We start from the raw sequence: 18,269 nt of genomic DNA, 5'->3' as shown, positions 1-18,269 counted from the left end.
GGTAGAGCTCATGGAGAAACCCCACAGCGATTCACCCCGTTAGGCTTTGAACAGATTGACGAACAAGATGATTATAGCAATTTAAAAATCAGATTTAGGAAAAGACCAAAAGATATTCAGCATTTTGGATTCCATTCCCACTGGGGGAAGTAGACGCAATGTTTTCCCAAATCAGCTCCGCCAGGGATGGGATGTGTCTGCAGCTTTCACTACAACACAGCCATGTCCTACTGCACTCTCAGTGTAACTACACGTCGTTGACCTGTATTCAGGAGGGTTTATACTTTCTGGGGCTCTGTCAGCTTGTGTTAAATTGACATGTACACTTCTCACAAGCTCTGTAGGATTTAATTCCGCAACAACTTGGAAGAACAAAAGCAGGAATCTCCTGGTGTGTCTGGGGAGAGGGCAGTCTCCGCTGTGACCGACAACACAGCAGTCCCATCAATCTGAGGGCGGGCGGGCGGGCGGTCACTCCGGGTTAAAAACCCGCCCCAGAGGCGGCGCACAGAGCAAAGTGAACACAGTGAAGAGGAAGTGTTGGATGCTGAAAGGTAGCGGTGCATAAGGTAAGTGTCTTTATGTCTCACCCAGGGGTTTTAGTCTCCCTACACTTCCCCGTCAGCGCTGCAAACCTTCACTAAATTCATCATCAATTCCCCTCTTCGTGCATCAGAGAAACACCAGCCATTTCATTCATGTGGAAACTGTCCCTTCTCTCTCGGTCTGTGTAGTTCACCAACACTACCGGGGCGAGGGAAATCCACTCGGTTCCGCTTTAGGAATTGTCACCGGGCTGTTCATTCCGGACCTCAAACCACAAAGGATGCAAGGAAAAGCAAAACAGGGTTGACAATATTGTGTGGTCTGCAGGTATTCAGGTGGGAGAATCTGGGAAACATGCCCTCCTCAAACAAAGCGAAGCAAAGTAAAAGTCATGATTTTAAGAACCTGGACGAGCTGCTAAGGCTCCCAATGAATAAATCACTAGTAATGTATGGTATTTCTTCCCGTGTGTTGGAAATACCCTTGGAAGGATAGTTGTGAGGCATTGCACAATGAGGGAGTTGATGGAGGGGAGGGGAGGCGCCAGTAGGTTGGAAACAGGTCAGTGTGTTGCCGAAGTTCAGGAGAAGAGTTAAAACCAGACATAAGCAAACTCAAGCTCTTTTCAATGTAAGTACAATGTAAAAGAAAAGATTTTCATTTATATAGCACCTTTCATGACCTCAGGATGTCGCAAAGGCAATTATGAAATGAATTGTTGTCATATATATATATATATATATAAAAGGGAAAACCAGTTGAAAATTTTCTGTCACCAGTAATACTGTCACCAGTAATACTGGCAGCAGTAATACAGGAGTTCCATTTTAAGGTACACAAGATCAGTCCGGACAAGCTTTACTGGTACGCCCCATTTTCAAGTTTTACTGGTCTTTCCTTTAGGAAACGTGGCAAGCCAATTTGTGCACGGTATGATCCCACAAACAGCAATGTAATAATGACCAGTAGGCCAGCAGGTCTGAGACCTCGAGTGCTAAAAATCCTGAATTTCACAAATACTTATGAAGAAAATTGTGCAAGTAATAATAGTGTTAAAACATTTTGAGTCGTTCTGAGGCCATGAAATATAAAGCTAATTTGTTTTTATAACCTCGTAAAGGCTTCGAGGAACCCACGCTGACTTCTTTAACAGGGAATGTGTTTTAATTGAGTGAAAGAAAGAACTTGCAGGTATATAGCACCTTTCACAACCTCAGGATGTCACAAAGTACTTTACAATCAATGATGTATTTTGAAATGTGGTTGTCGCTGTAAATAGGAGACGCAGCAGCCAATTTGTGCACAGCAAGATCCCAAAATCAGAAATGAATTAAATGACCAGAGAATCTGTTCCACTGATGTTAATTGAGGGATAAATATTAACCAGGACACTAGGGAGAACCCTGTGCTGCTTCTTCCAATAAAAGCGATCTTTTACATCTGTCTGAGAAGACAAATGCAACCTCCGTTTAACGTCTCCTCTGAAAGGTGGCACCTCTGACGGTGTAGCAATCCCTCAGCATTGCAAGCCTTACATCCACATCCCACAGCTTGCATACACTGTCAGCTATTCCACTATGGCAGCCATGTCACCCAAACGCACGGCGCCACACTCACAGACACACCTCCCTCTCGCTTGCGTAAGCTCAGGGAAAGCTACAGAATGATCCATTCTGGGTAAACATCTCAAATGCATAAAATCCTGTCTTACACTGAGATTTAATACAAACTGCCAGACTAACATCAAAAAAAAAGAGACAAATTGCTGTATTAAGAAATAGGAAGAATATGTAAGAAGGTGGCTATTTTAATGGGAGACCTCAATCATGCAAAGAGAAACAGAAGTACCTGAGTTTGATTCAGGGTTGGATGTGCTTGCCTTGACTTGGTGTTTGCAAAAGCATTTAGTCAATGTACAAGAATTGATAGTTACACCACCTCTGGGCAGTAACTATAATATGTTGATGTTTACCTCATCTGGAAGAAAGATATACCCAAGACCAGGAGATTAGAAAAGATAAATATAATGAGGGAACAATGAGTGCCTATAGGTTGTTGAAATATGTTCAGCAACACTTCACTAAAGGACAACTGGAATACATTGAAAGGAGTAATGCTGAAAGTGCACTATAAATACCTACAGAAAACTAAGAAGCACAAAATAAACAGACATAACTCAACACTGATCAACAAATTAAAGCTAAGGAAAAAACGACTTCTACGAAATCTGCAGAAAAGGCTTGCGGTTTACGAGGAGAAATATAGTTAAGTTCAGAAGCCAGTCAACAGGGAAATCGGAGAGACATAGAAAACACAGCAGCAGAGGCCGAACGTAATAGTAAAACAATTTTTCGGCTTTGTGACAATAATCAGGTAGTCCGAGATGAAGTATAAACTGTTAAAAGATGTCAGCAGAAGCAAAACTGAGGGTTGATGATATTATGTAATTACTTGCTGCAAGTATTCATAATGGAGGATCTGAGAAACACACCCTGTAAATTTAGTGAAGCAAAGCAAAACTGACAAATAAGATGAAGTCCGAGACAAGCTTAAAAAAAAATCCCCCAGTTAATAAATCACTAGGAATCTGTGGTATTTTCCCAAGTGCAGAAAGAGTCTAGGAAGGATATTTGTGAGGCACAGTCCACCATTATCCTTATTCTTTAATGGGAAGTGGGCATCACTGGCAAGGCTGGCATTTGTTGCTCATCCCTAACTGCCCTTGAATTGAGTGACTTGTAAGACCATTTCAGAGAGCAGCTAAGAGCCAACACATTGTTGTGGCTCTTTCAGCAGGTTTCCTTCCCTGAAGGGGCATTAGTCAACCAGATGGGTTTTTATGACAATTTATGATGGTTTCATGGTCACCATCACTGAGACTAGCTTTTAATTTCAGACTCATTATTAATTGAATATCAAATCCACCAGCTGCTGTGGTGGGATTTGAACCCATGTCCCCCAGAGAATTGGCCTAGGCCTCTGGATTACCAGTCCAGTGACAATACCAGTACACCACTGTCTCCCCAAAGTGAAGATCTTGAGGGAGTTGTTGGACACTGGAGATGCACCAGTAGGTTAGCAACAGGTCAGAAAAGGGGATAAAGCAGACAGAGGCAATTAAGACCTCCATTCACACTGCAGAAGTAAACTTATCTCTCTCAATCAAACAATGAGCAGTACACAACAGATTTAAGGAAGGGGACGAACACGTCTCACCAACTTGGAGGAAGAAACACCTTGGGCGGAATTTTATGCCGGCGGGATTTTACGGCTTTTGAACGGCCGGCCGCATCTTACAGCCTTGCCACACCCCCCCCCCCCCACCCACCGCCGTGACAGGGTCTGTAAAATTCTGCTGCTCAAATTTACTATGGATAGTATTATGGTTTAGCGTACCTAATCTCCAAAAGACATTTGACAAAATTCATCATGTAAGGTTTTAAGTCAAACTCAAAATGATAGGGTAAATGATAGAGTAGATCCTAGAAATGAATAATAAGCAATTTGAATAGTAGAAAGCAACAGGTGCAATATAATTCAAATACGGAGAAGGTATGTTAAATGTTAACAGAACTTTGGTAAATCACACCTGGAGTACTGTGCATTGTTCTGATCTCCATATTTAAAAGGACATAGAAGCATTAGGGAAATTGTAAATAAAAAGATTTGCAAGAATGATACCAGGACAGAGTGTGTAACTATCAGGGAGAACTGAGCACTCTGGGGCTCTGTTCTCTAAAGAAGAGAAGCCTGAGAGGTACCCCGAGAGGGATATTATGAAGGGGTTCAATATGGTAGACGTAAAAAAGATATTTCCACTTGTAAGGGAGTCCAAAACTAGGGCACCATAAATTCAACATAATCACTAATAACGAATTCAGGAAGAACCTCTTTACTCAGAGAGCAGTGAGAATGTGGTACTTGCTACCACATGGGGTTGTTGTGGAAAAGAGCATAGATGTATTTACAGGGAAGCAAGACAAATAAATGAGGAAGAAGGGAATAGAAAGCTAAATTGATAGGGTGAGAGGAAGTAAGATGGGAAGAAGCTTGTGTGCAATAGGGACCTGTTGGGCCAAATGGCCTGTTTCTGTAAAATGCTCTGTAAAAATAAGGAACATAAGTACCTCATGAATGGTACAGAAATAGCTAAGAATCAGATAGAAAGAGAGCTGGGTGTCTTGGTACACTCAATGTTAAATATGTACAGACTAAGGCAGGGCAGCAATCAGCAAACCCAATAGAATGTTGACCGACATAGCCAAAATGTTTGGATATAAATCAGAGGAAGTTATGATAAAGCTGTGAGTGCTCTGATTAGACCACACTTTAACAACTGCGTCCAATTCTGATCACCAAAGACAGCAAAACCTTCTAGTGCTGAAGGCAGCAGCAAGGTCGACGAGACTGACCCCTGGTTACTGTGGTCTGAGAAATTAGAAAAAAAATACCTTATAGAGGTACATGAAACAGCAGATGATATGGAAAAGATGAATGTGGAATACTACTTTAAATTGTGGGGAACTGTGCAAGAAGACAGAGGTGAAAAGTAGTAAAAGGTACCTTAGGATTGATATCAGCAAATTCTTATTAATGTAAAGAGTGATCAATGATTAGTGTAAATTTCCAGGTGGAGTAGTACAGGTGAAAATGCATTTGAGAAACATTTCATTACTACAGTGGGAGAACTGTAGGCTATTCATGGATGGATGAACTAATAAGGGTCAAGTGATTTTCTTTGTAGTTACCATGTCATTTATCAATTCATCTATCCCGATAATAGTATGTGCACAACGAAACATGTTTGAAGGTGGTGATGGAAATTCATTCAAACTGTTCGTGTGTGTTGAAATATTATATCTCATTCCGTAGTTTCTTCTATGAAACCAAGGCAGAATGGCTGATGCAAGCATTATGGGCAGGATAACATGGCTAACAACAGTTAGCCTAAGATAGCAGTGTGTGCTACTGCACGTAGTCTTTCAAAGCCCTTAGCCTCAAGGTAACACATATTGAGCTCCTTAGACAAAAGCAGAAGTCTAACATTTTCAATGGCTTACCTTACCAGCTGTATAGGAAGGTATTTCAGACTATGCAAGGACAGAGACATGAATAATGGTGGCTGACCATTGACTAACATCTTGATAATCTTAGACAATGGTGCAGAATATGATAAGGAGTCCTGTATGATTACGCACATTCAGTAATCTGTTTGATGACCTCAGAGTAATAAAAATGGTGAAACAGGCTGAGGGACTGAATAGTCACTTCTTTCACAACGGCTGCATTAATCTTCTAACTTTGATTGGGTGAACTTTGTGCATTGCTACATGGACCAGATGGATCCAGTTAGGATGTTCCATGTGTGTGGTGCGAGGAGGAAGAGCAATATGTATAAAAAGGCTGTCAAGTGTGCATTTTACCTTGTACAATTGATTGGCTGATTGCAGATTAGTATTGATAGCCGCTATAGAAAAATCTGTTAGGATATGATTTGTATCAGAAGCTATTTTCTGTTTTAAAGTATATGATTAGACAAAGTTGAGGGAGGTCTGTATCTTGATTATGATTTAGGGGTGAGCTGATAATTAATGGTTTAAAGTTCATTTTTAGCAGCATACAATGCAACATTTATGACATAACAATCTCCAGGGACCTGTACTGGGGTCTCACCTTTTCTCTTTATTTCATAATTGTTTCCAAATATTATGGCACCACCCTGCCTGCTTTACTGATAGTTAAGCAATTTAATTTGGCCGACTGGGAAATTCTATATTGATTTAAAAGCTGGTTGTGCAAAATGTGCCCCAACACAGATGCCTTTGCCTCAATTATTCATCACTTGATCAAGGTTACTTCAACAACTTCATCTCAGCCTTGTAAAGAATAAAAACCTGTGTCCAGTTTTATAGCAAGGTTGTAAATGTTTCGTTGCAAACACTCAGCTTGTGAATCTTCATAAGCCAAATCTTGCCTTCAGTTGCAAGTTCTGGTAATTCATTAATTTTCTTGAGAACCTTGTTGTGCTAAAATCCCTTTCAACATCTGTGTTTTATATTTATTTTTCTTACAGTTTAAAACGATGGAGGATTTGAGCAAAGCAAATTGTCATTTCACTCTTGACCTTTTCACAAAGCTGATTGAAAAAAATCAAGCTGGCAACATCTTTTTTTCACCATTCAGCATCTCCACTGCATTGGCCATGGTTTACCTCGGAGCAAAAAACAATACTGCATCTCAAATGGCAAAGGTAGGTATGAAATTACTCTGAACAAAAGACGTAGCTAAGTCTTTTGTGTTGTGTGTACGCGTTTTGTTTTTATACATCCTTGTTTTTGCCAAGTTCGGTTAGCTCATACGAAAAGTGAGTAGCTAAGCGTCATAAAACTGGAAGATCCTGGTTCAGCGCTTGGCCTGCACCGAGTTAACTGATCCAAGTGGAATTAGTCATGTTCGGGAGGGGACGATCCACCAGCTTTCCTGTCCCCTACTCACTGTTCAGTGATCTCTACTGTGAATGTGCGGATGTTGGCTAAGAGCAGTGTTACCATTAACTGATGTGCCCAGGTAATTGAATAAGTTATTGACATTCAATCTCTAGGCTTAGACTGAAGCCTTCTTTGGTGAGATACTGGGAGGTGATCAGCATGTACAGAATGGTATCCCAGCACAGAATACATGTCTACAGGAAGGGGGCAAAGAAAACCAGCAGGAAACAAAATGGCAGAAAGAACATGGATGATTATAACTTGTAGCTCATTTTTCAATTCATTGCTTGATGTTTGTTTTGTCTATTTATTCTGATAACAGGCTCTCCATTTTGATCAAGTTGGAGATGTCCATTCTGGATTCCAGAAATTGCAACTAGATATTAACCGAGCTGATGTTTCGTATCTGTTGAAAGTGGCCAATCGACTTTATGGAGAGAAGAGCTACAACTTCCTAGAAGTAAGTTGTGAGTGGGTCACCTGTTCCCAGATTCTTCCAGTGCTCAGAAACCAAGCTGGATACTCATGCCAGTGTTGTTCGTGACTCCTAAATAATCTCCTCAAAGGACAAGTTGAACATATTGTCAATGTTTGGGCATTGCTGCTATAGACAGTACACCAATTCTGGTGATCCGCTAATTGATCATTTTTAAATCAGGGTTCGAAGGCTTTAAAACTGGACATTATAGCTAATTTTTCCTATATCCGTTATTCAGGAATTCTGTAAATCCACTGTCAAATTCTATGGAGCAGAGATGTCTGCAGTTGATTTCCAAGCTGCTGCAGATGGAACAAGGCAGGAGATCAATAAATGGGTGGAGGCGCAAACTGAGGGTAAGATGTCCTCTACGTTCAACCGTTTGCAAACTGAGGGTGAAGCGAGAATCTTTTTAATGCAAAGGAAGTATAAATCTTTGTACTAACAATTTCATTGGCATATTTAAAAAATTCGAATAAAAACTATAGAGTAGATTTTATGAATTCGCTGCCCCCGGCCATAGCAGTGTGAATATTTTATTGTATTACATAGAATGAAACTGGATCCAGAATCCTGACTGGTTATCAACAGTAAGTTAACTGTCTCGGACTTAAGTCGCGTTAGCAGTATTTCAGCGTCCTATTCAGTGTACTATTGTAGCTTATCCGATGAAAAAGTGAATTAAGTTGAACAATGAGACCTCCATTGTACAGGTCAAGTTATAGTTATACTGGCTGTACACGGTGTGTTGGTTTTACCTGAATTCCAGAGCACTTCATGCATGTACAAAAATGTACTTGTGTCCATCCTGTGCTGCCTAAATGTCAATCTTCTTGTGCACGATGCCCACATTGTTACAGAAAGCTAACGTAATTGGATTCTGCGCACATTGACCTAATTACCTGAAAACTTATGGCGAGACTGCAGTCTAACTATGGGGCAGTACTGAATTTAAGTGAAAAGATTTGCAGAGATTTGGGTGTAACTTACATCTGAGTTTACACTACACCCGAACTTAATCGATCCTTTTAAGCTGATTGCACAAAAACTCCGCTGCTAAATGTGTCATGTCCATATGCAGCAAAACCTGGATAGCATTCAGACTCGGGCTGAAAGGTAGCAAGTAACATTCGCCCCACACGAGTGCCAGTCAATGACTCTCTCCAACATGAGAGAATCTATTGATCACCCTTGACAATCAATGGCATTATCATCACTGAATCCCCCACGATCAACATCTTGGCAGTTAACATTGACCAGAAACTGAACTGGTCCAGCCATATAAATACAAGAGCAGGTCAGAGGATAGGAATTCTGCAGAGAATAACTCACCTCCTGACTTCCCAAAGTCTGTCCACTGTCTACAAGGCACAAGTCAGGAGTGTGATGGAATACTCTCCGCTTGCCTGGATGAGTGCAGCTCCAACAACACTCGAAGCTCAACACCATCCGGGACAAGGCAGGCCACTTGATTGACATCCCATCCACCTCCAACACCCACCTCCTCCACCACTGATGCACAGTGGGAGCAGTGTGTACCATCTACAAGATGCACTGCAGCAACTCACCAAGGCTGCTTTGACAGCACCTTCCAAACCTCCGACCTCCACCATCTAGAACAACGATGGGCAACATGTGGCCCGAGGGTCTAATGGGGCCCAACAGGGTTCTGAGTGCGGCCCAGGAGACGTTTTGTTGACTGTTGCCCGTGCTCAGGGTTGCCAGATTCCACTGGTTTCCATCCACGGTTTTTTCCTACCAATGTTACTAAAGTGATATGCACGCAAAGCAAGGGCACGTGAAGTGAGGTGTGTGCTGATTGCACGGAACATTGCTGTGAGAGCCGTGTGCTCCCTCTGCGTCCAATCGAAGCGCTGTTACGGTTCAATCAGCGTATCCCGCAAAATCTTATTCATGGAGTTATGGTCAGTGCACATGCCCGATTTCAATCTCGCAGCCCACTGAGATGCTCACTCACTAACCTAGGTTGCCCATCACTGATCTAGAAGGACAAGGGCAGCAGATGCAAGGGAACATCACCACCTGCAAGTTCCCCTCCAAGCCCCACACCATCCTGACTTGGAAATATATCGCCGTTTCTTCACTGTCGCTGGGTCAAAATCCTGAAACTCCCTTCCTAACAGCACTGTGGGTGTACCTACACCACATGGACTGCAGCGATTCAAGAGGGCGGCACATCACCACCTTCTCAAGGGCAATTAGGATGGGCAACAAAGGCTGGCCCAGCCAGCGATGCCAACGTTCCATGAACGGATAAATATAGAAAAAGAGAGTCCCACAACTCATGCAAAATTCCTGAATTAATGCAAGTTGTGAACGGGCTTCAGTTATACTGCAGTAGGGGGGGGCGGGGGCGGGGGGGCGGAGGTGGGGGGGTGGGGGTGGGGGTGGCTGGGGGCGGTGGGGTGGTGGGTTGGGCACCTGCCCTATTTTGTGTGCCCACCTGCTGGAAACACACCGGGCGGAGCACGTGAAATGCTGCCCAAGGTCGATGAAATGGGAAGTGAGACTCGTGTGGATTATAAACTCCAGCACAGGCCATTTAGAGTGAATGGTCTGTTTTTGTGCTGTATGTCCTATGTGAGTCAATGTGCTAATTTAATTTGGTTATTAATCTATTAAAAAATTTCATAGATTGGTAGACATTTAATGCACAGAAGGAGGCCATTCGAATCATGTGTTTAATTAATGTTCTGTGGGAAAAGCTTCCTGTTTTAGTAACCTTTTAAAAAAATGTAGCCTGAAAGATTTGGGGACTGTTAATTCTGATTTTTTTTTTCTGTCTCTCCTTCTGATGTTTTAAACTTACAAAAATAAATTAAAGAAGGTTAAATCGTTCCTCATCCTTTTTGCTGCTGTTGTGTACTATGCCAATGTCTCTTTCTGTTCAGGTAAGATCCAAGACTTGCTGACTCAAGGGTCTGTTAACAGTGACACCAGACTCGTGTTGGTGAATGCCATCTACTTCAAAGGAAGCTGGGCTGAGAAGTTTAATGAGCAATGTACAGAGAAGATGCCATTCAGACTGAATAAGGTACTCTAAACAAAATGCCAGTACTAAATTAGGCAATTTGTTTGCTTAGGGGGGGAAGACTTAGAGGGCTGGATTTTGAGAAGTCAGGATAACTCTGGAGACCTTTAAAAATGGTGGGTGGGACCCGGATGTGGAAGTCCCACCTCCATTTCCATCTGGTGCAATTTTCGCCGATAGATGGAAGGGGGAGGGGCATGAATCACTAAGGTACGAAACATGAGTCTGCTAGGCCGTTTGAAAATAATGCTGAGTTTAAACAGACCCTATTTTTATTGTTCCCAGGGCCTGACTTCCTAAACCCACAGGGTTCAGTCCTTGGGCCCCAATTATTTACAATCTATATTAACTTGGATTCAGGGATAGAAGGTACTATAGCTAAATTTGCAGATGACACCAAAAAAGGTGGGAAAGTAAGTTGCAATGAAGGAATAAGAAATTTACAAATAGATATGGACAGGTTAGGTGAATGGGCCAAAATTTGGCAGATGGAGTTTAACGTGGATAAGTGTGAGGTTATCCATTTTGGTCGGAAGAATAAAAAGGCGACTTATTATTAAAATGGAGAGAAACTCCAGAATGCTTCAGTGCAGAGGGATCTGGGCGTCCTTATACATGAATCATACATCCTTATACATTGAAAGCTAGTATGCAGGTGCAGCAAGTAATAAGGAAGGCAAATGGAATTTTGGCATTTATTGCTAAAGGAATAGAGTATAAAAACAGGGAAGTGTTGTTGCAACTGTACAAGGCATTGGTGAGACCGCACCTGGAGTACTGTGCACAGTTTTGGCCCCCTTACTTGAAGGATGTAGTTGCATTCGAGGCGGTTCAGAGGAGGTTCACTAGATTGATTCCAGAGATGTGGGGCTTGTCTTATGAGGAGAGACTGAGCAGTTTAGGCCTATACTCGCTAGAGTTTAGAAGGATGAGAGGAGATCTAATTGAGGTTTTTAAGATGCTAAAGGGGATAGACAAAGTAGACGTGGAGTGGATGTTTCCCCTTGTGGGGCATTCTAGAATAAGAGGCCATAGTTTTAGGCTAAGGGGTGGTAGATTTAAATCAAAGATGAGGAGGAATTAGTTTTCTCAAAGGGTCGTGAATCTGTGGAATTCACTACCTCGGAGTGCAGTGGATGCCGGGACACTGAATAAATTTAAGCAGGAGATAGACATTTTTAATTAGTAACGGGTTGAAAAGTTATGGGAAGAGGGCGGGAAATTGGAGTTGAGGCCAAAATGAGATCAGCCATGATCGTATTGAATGGCAGGGCAGGCTCGAGGGGCTGAATTGCCTACTCCTGCCCCTAGTTCTTCTGTTCTTATGCTCTTAACCCACACTGTGGGAATCACATATTTCTGGAGGAAACATAAACACTCTTGAAGGATGGATAAGGTCTGTTTAAGTGTCATGATCTGAAGTTATTTAAACCCCCAGGTCTGTAAAGATGAAAATGAACTAGGCTGCTGTTTTCAGTTAGAGTAAAACTGCACATGCTGCTGGAGTGCATTGATTGACAGGCAATCTGGTGTAGCTTTGGCCCTGCAGTTTTAATAGACTTCATTGTTAACAGTTTCCAAGAGCTGTTATTAAAGCTAAGCTCATTATGAATGCTTGGCTGAGTTTCAAAAGGTCAAAAGACCACTTATCTCAGCAGGATGGCTGTTCACCTTTTGATTGACAGTTTTAAGAGGATATTAAAGGATTAGATGAATTTGATGTGGTTACTAAATAGAAGCTTTTTTTAAATAACAGATTGACCACTTGAGAGGATTTAAAAACTTTGACTGGGCTACATGAATGAGAGCTCTCTTAGTTTGTTAGAAGTTTAATTTTTTTCATCTTCACATGGCTCTGGAGGTCTTCCCCTAATGGATACTGGAATGGCTACGGAGGCGGCAAGGGGTGTATGAGATGGCAAAGAGGGAATGTGGGGCGGGGGGGTGGTGGGGGGGGAGCTGGGTGAAGGGTAAAAGCTAGACGGCCTAACAGCCTTTTATAAACTGGGCCAAAGTTTCAGAGAACTGAGGCGGGCCTTCTAGCCAGCCCACTGTGGCACTCACCCACCTCCATTGCCCCTTCCAAACCGCTTCCAGAGGCGGCAGGCCCAACTTGATCATGCCCTCACCTCCCTGGAGCGAAAGTTGTGTGTGGCAGGGCCCTTTATATGGAGGCATGTCTGCCAAGTCAGGACATCGGCCAACTTGAGCTATCTGCCTCGGTAGCAAAATTCCGGCCCAGAGGGACAATCTTGGTATGTTCTACCCACATTACTAAAGTTACTACTTAGACTTATATAGCAGTGAGTAATCTTGTCAAAACCTGGACAATTATGATAGTTTCTTCAGGATTAGTGCATGATGAGAATATAATACACACCTCCAACAATGTGCTTGCTTTACAAGTTACTGCCTTATCTGTGTTGGGCTTATATTTGCATCTTGTGACTTATTTTGTTCCCTTTGAGTAATTCTCATAATTGTCTCCTTCAATGTATTATTCAAATAAATTAAGTTACAAAAATAATGAAATGCCTTGAATGCTACTGTTCACAGAATGATAGCAAGCCAGTGAATATGATGTACCAGAAAAAGAAGTTCTTTTTCCGTCACGTCCCTGAACTTAATATCCGGGTACTTGAGCTTCCATACGTTGGTAACGACTTAAGTATGATTATCTTGTTGCCAGATGACATCATGGATGATTCTACAGGTCTGAAACAGGTACAGTATCTTTTCATCATTTAAGGTGTTGACATACTTTATGTGGAGTCAGATATTTTATATAGGGATGTAGAACCCCTTACTCTGTGAACTGTATGAAGCTTGAATACTCTTGAATTTACTGCAGTTCTATGATATTCTTAGTAAAGATAAGTATTTGTGGAGTAGTTGAATAATTTAGCTTTAAAAATCATTGGTTGATGCTGGAAGGGTGTTTAGAAAATTGTCTTCAGTCCCCGCTACAGACTGCATTCCCTAGCTACTGACTCCATCCCTCTCTCTGGCAACTGGCTGAGGCTGAACTGTTTGCCACCTTGATGTCACAAGATGAGCTTCCAACCACATATCTGCGCCATCACTAAGGTAAAATCATTCTGATTTTAATTGCTGTACTATTGGTAGCCTTGCCTTCAGCTGCCTATGCCCTAAGCTCTGGAATTCCCTCTCTAAACCTGTCTGCCTCTCTGCCCATTTTCCGTCCTTCGAGACACTCCTTAAAATCTACCACTTTGACCAAACTTTTAGTCATCTTCACTAATATTGCCTTATGTGGCTAGCAGTCAATTTCTACCTCCACAACATTGCCTAAGCTTCTCCACCAAACCTCATCTGCTGCTGAAATCCTTATTCATGCCTTTGCTATCTTAAGGCTTGACTCCAGACACACCCTTGGCTGGTCTCCCACATTCTACCCTCCGTAAACGTGAGGTGATCTAAAACTCTAGTGCCTGTGTCACAACTCACACCAATCTCCCTATTCCCCTATCACCCCTGTGCTCACTGCCCAACATTGGGTCCGAGCCAAGCAACACCTCCATTGTAAAATTTTCATCATTGTTTACAAACCTCTCTCTGGCTTCACCTCTCCCTAGCTCTGTAATCTCCTCCAGTCGAACAACCCTCCGAGATATCTGCACTCATCTAATTCTGGCCTTCTAATCATTCTGATTTTAATTGCTGTACTATTGGTAGCCTTGCCTTCAGCTGCCTATGCCCTAAGCTCTGGAATTCCCTCTCTAAACCTGTCTGCCTCTCTGCCCATTTTCCGTCCTTCGAGACACTCCTTAAAATCTACCACTTTGACCAAACTTTTAGTCATCTTCACTAATATTGCCTTATGTGGCTAGCAGTCAATTTTGATTGATAACGTTCCTGTGCAGGACCTTGGGACTTAAAGGTGCTATATAAATACAAGTTGCTGTTGTTACCCATAAATTACAGGTGTCCTCAGATATTTACTGGGACGTCCCCACTTGCGTGTTGGCCCATTTGGTGATTACGAAACGCCACTTTATGGTTTCAACCAGAGCAATTAGGATTCCTCTTAATCGACAGCCCTATATTTTAAACGGGCGTCCATCACACAATTTATTGGTGCAATAAATGGCAGCTCAGATATGCTCCGCTTTCGAAAACTTCACACTTTGACAGAAAGGCAGAGACATGAATTGAGGGGCTAATGACCTGAGACCATTTGGTATTTAGTCTGGATTTTATTTATAGAGCTGAAATTCACAGTTAAAATGTGTACTCCAGAATAAAGTTTACACTAATCTTATCCTCCCTATCTGCAAAACACACCCTTGTATTTAGAGTAGAAGCATTTCTGTCTTTGAGGTTCACCATAGTGAATGCTTCAATCCTCAGCAGGTTCATCATTAAGTAATTGTACCATACAAACCACAACTTATCTATGGCCAGAATTTTTCACTGAGCAGGCAGGCGCGTGCCTGACCTGCTAGAGCATAAAATGACGTGCGATGGCGTTGGGCAAGTACCCCGATGTCATCGTGCACCCGTGCGATATTTTGGTGGGCACGCGCGGGAGTTGGCAACACGCCCGCCAGCAATTAACAGGCCATTAAAGTAATAATTAAACTTTTTCACTGCCCATCCAACCTTACAGTCGGCAGGCAGGCAAATCGGCCAGGCGGCCTTTGGATTTTTTGTGAAACCTCATCCACGGGCAGGATGAGGTTTCCAAAAGGAATTAAAAATAGGATAAAAATGTTTAGATTTCATTTATGACATGTCCCTGCTCATGTGGCAGAGTCACACGAGGGGGCCATGTTTTTGACGTTTTTAAATTCTTTATTTAGGCTTTTAAAATTCTTCAGCTCCCTGAGGCAGCTCTGTGCCTTCAGGGAGCTTTCAGTGTGCACGTCCGCACACGTGCTCGCCCCCACCCTGGCGGTGCTCAGCGTTGCAGCGCGCGTTTCACGCTGGCCGGCCGTTAATTGGCCGGCCCGCGTGAAATCGCAGTCGGGGCCCGATCGTGAGCGGTGGTCAGTTTCGCTTCCGCTCCCAATCCCGTCTGCCGAGGTAAAAATCCTGCCCTATGCTGCAATAGCTAATTACAGCCGATGTTCAGCAAGGGCACTAGAATTCCCAACGCACCCTTACCATCTAGTACAGTAGTCATTTTAAAATGCCTGTCTGTGTACCGATAAGTCAACTCTGGGCTAGGAGAGGAAAATCAGGCAGGAATTCTACCTGCGATTGCCGTCTGTAACACCCTCCTCAAATCACAGGTCTGGATTTCCAGTCAGCTTGCCTACACTTGAAACCCAGGCTAACATGTGAATGCTGGCTATGTAGCCAGTGGGTGACCACCACTCCCCAGCACAAAGTCAATACCTTCGGGTGAGGAGGCCAAAATCGTGACAAGGGAAACACTCAGCACAAGATGGGGCAAAACCTTTCAGCATTTCTGAGGGAAGGTAAAGAAAGGCCACGTGTTGTGGTCACTTGTGTCCCCCCAACACCAATTATGGTTTAATATTATGCAAAGGCACGAACAATGACAAGGCAGCAAGAGGTCCTCTGGTCCATCCAGCCTGTCCCACACAATTGTGATACCTTATGGGCAGATACCTTGGCGGGTGGAAAGCTGACTACTGCCCGTGATCAGCACCGCACCGCGATTTCACGCTGCCCGTGTGGGAAGGTTGTGGGGTGGGTGGTGTGCGGGGGTGGGCGAGGGCAAGCGGGCCGAGGACAAACTTGGCGCATGCGCAGGAGTGAAGCGCTGCATAATCTCCCTGAGGCACGGAGCTACCTCAAGGAGATGAAGAGGTATTAAAAAAAAATAAAGAAAATAACAATGTAATAAAACATGTCCCTCATGCGGCTCTGTCACATGAGCAGGGACCTGTTATTAATGAAAAATTAAATTTTTAATTTAATTTTTTTTTGCTTTTGGAAACCTCATCCCGCCCGTGGATGAAGTTTGCAAAAAAAGTTTTCACCTGACCCCCTGCCAACCGTTAGGTTGAATGGGGCAGCGGAAAATTTACATTAATTGATTATTTAATGGCCTTTAACAGGCCTCTTTAATTGTCGGCTGGCGCACACCCGCCGATCGAACTATCGCGCAACTGCACGTTGACGGCACCCTCGGCCGACTTCAACGCACGTCATTTCACGCTCGAGCGGGTCAGGCGCGCGCCAGCCAGCTGACCGAGAATTTCTGCCCTATGTGTCACACAAGATACACTCCGTACCTCACCCAGAAATCAGGTGATCCCCTGGGAGAGGTGAAAAAAACATTTTTTTAAAAATCCGGGCCAATTTGTCGGGGAGAAGCCTGAATTTGCTCCTCTGTTTCCTTGCAATCAAAACGAGTCCAACAGATCACTGTGGGCCTGATCTTTTTACCTGAGCTTTTCTTGCTTTGGTCTCTAACTGATATCCCTGTATTTTGGTCCATCAGCTGGAGAAGGCACTTACATTCAAAAAGCTGCAAGAATGGACACTTCCGAACCAAATGCGAAAGATGAATGTTCATGTTCGTCTGCCCAGATTTAAACTGGAAGACGAGCATGAGCTCAACTCGCCCCTGTCCAGCTTAGGCATGCAGGATCTTTTTGAAGTTTCGAAGGCTGATCTATCTGGAATGTCTGGAGCTCGTGACCTGTCCGTGTCCAAAGTCGCACACAAGTCTTTCGTGGAGGTGAATGAGGGAGGGACAGAAGCAGCTGCTGCTACAGCAGTAATGGCTCAGTTTTGTATGGCGATGGAGGAGGAAATGTTCACTGCTGATCATCCCTTCCTCTTTTTCATCAGGCACAACAAATCAAATAACATTCTGTTCTTTGGTAGATACACGTCCCCCTGAACATGCCAGTGAATTGAGTAACGCTGCATGAAAGCAAAACGTGGAAATACTTCATCAGTAAATTCGAAAGAATAATCTTATTCGTGATTAAAGATGCATTAAATAAACGTATTTTCCTTGATAAATCGTCTGAATCACAAGAAGCGTTTTTATTTTAAAACAGCATCAATTAAAATGAATGCAAAGTATGGTTGAGTGAATCAAAAGCGAAATGCTGAAAATCTGAAATATTAGCAGAACCTTCTGGAAATACTCCAGGTCTGGCTGCAGACATGGAGAGAGCAACCGAGTTAATGTGTTATGTCGATAGACCTTGAATCAGAACTGATTGTTGTTTCAGAATTTTTAAGGATAGATTTTTTTTTCGTTCATGGCAGGTGAGTGTCGCTGGCCAGGCCAGTGCATTTATTGCCCATCCCTAGTTGCCCTTGAGAAGGTGGTGGTGAGCTGCCGCCTTGAACCGCTGCAGTCCCTGTGGTGTAGGTACACCCACAGTGCTGTTAGGGAGGGAGTTCCAGAATTTTGACCCAGCGACAGTGAAGGAACGGCGATATATTTCCAAGTCAGGATGGTGAGTGGCTTGGAGGGGAACCTATTCCCGTGCATCTGCTGCCCTTGCCCTTTTAGGTTATAGCGGGTTTGTAAAGTGTTCACAAAAGAGGCTTGGCGAGTTGCTGCAGTACATTTTGTAGATGGTCACACTGCTGCCAAGGTGTGCCAGAGGTGGAGGTGAATGCTTAAAGTGGTCTGTGAGGTGCCAGTTGAGCAGGCTGCTTTGACTTGGATGATACCCATCTATCTATTTTCTTTAATCTGTAGCTGCATGAAATATTAATGAAAACCATCAATAAATTAACAAAATTG

The 18,269-nt window shown here is 43.1% G+C and overlaps 1 protein-coding gene across 1 annotated transcript; it reads left to right on the top strand.

Annotated features, from left to right (window-relative positions):
- The first annotated feature begins 449 nt into the window (after window positions 1–449).
- LOC144679140 (leukocyte elastase inhibitor-like) lies at window positions 450–17,530 on the top strand. Its single transcript, XM_078539500.1, has 7 exons — window positions 450–569; window positions 6,620–6,796; window positions 7,357–7,494; window positions 7,751–7,868; window positions 10,425–10,567; window positions 13,121–13,288; window positions 17,001–17,530. Exons 2-7 carry the CDS (start codon window positions 6,629–6,631, stop codon window positions 17,403–17,405), a joined length of 1,140 nt encoding a protein of 379 aa, XP_078395626.1. The 5' UTR covers window positions 450–569; window positions 6,620–6,628; the 3' UTR covers window positions 17,406–17,530.
- The last annotated feature ends 739 nt before the right edge of the window (window positions 17,531–18,269 follow it).

Source organism: Cetorhinus maximus, chromosome 3 (genome assembly GCF_964194155.1).
Source record: "Cetorhinus maximus chromosome 3, sCetMax3.hap1.1, whole genome shotgun sequence".
NCBI classification, from domain to species: Eukaryota; Metazoa; Chordata; class Chondrichthyes; order Lamniformes; family Cetorhinidae; genus Cetorhinus; species Cetorhinus maximus.
This window is presented reverse-complemented; position numbering and strand designations above follow the sequence as displayed.

Coding starts and splice junctions, on each gene's coding strand:
- LOC144679140 (XM_078539500.1), top strand. CDS start 6,629: ATGGAGGATTTGAGCAAAGCAAATTGTCATTTCACTCTTGACCTTTTC. Junction 7,869..10,424: donor GGTGGAGGCGCAAACTGAGG/GTAAGATGTCCT, acceptor CTTTCTGTTCAG/GTAAGATCCAAGACTTGCTG. Junction 10,568..13,120: donor TGCCATTCAGACTGAATAAG/GTACTCTAAACA, acceptor TACTGTTCACAG/AATGATAGCAAGCCAGTGAA.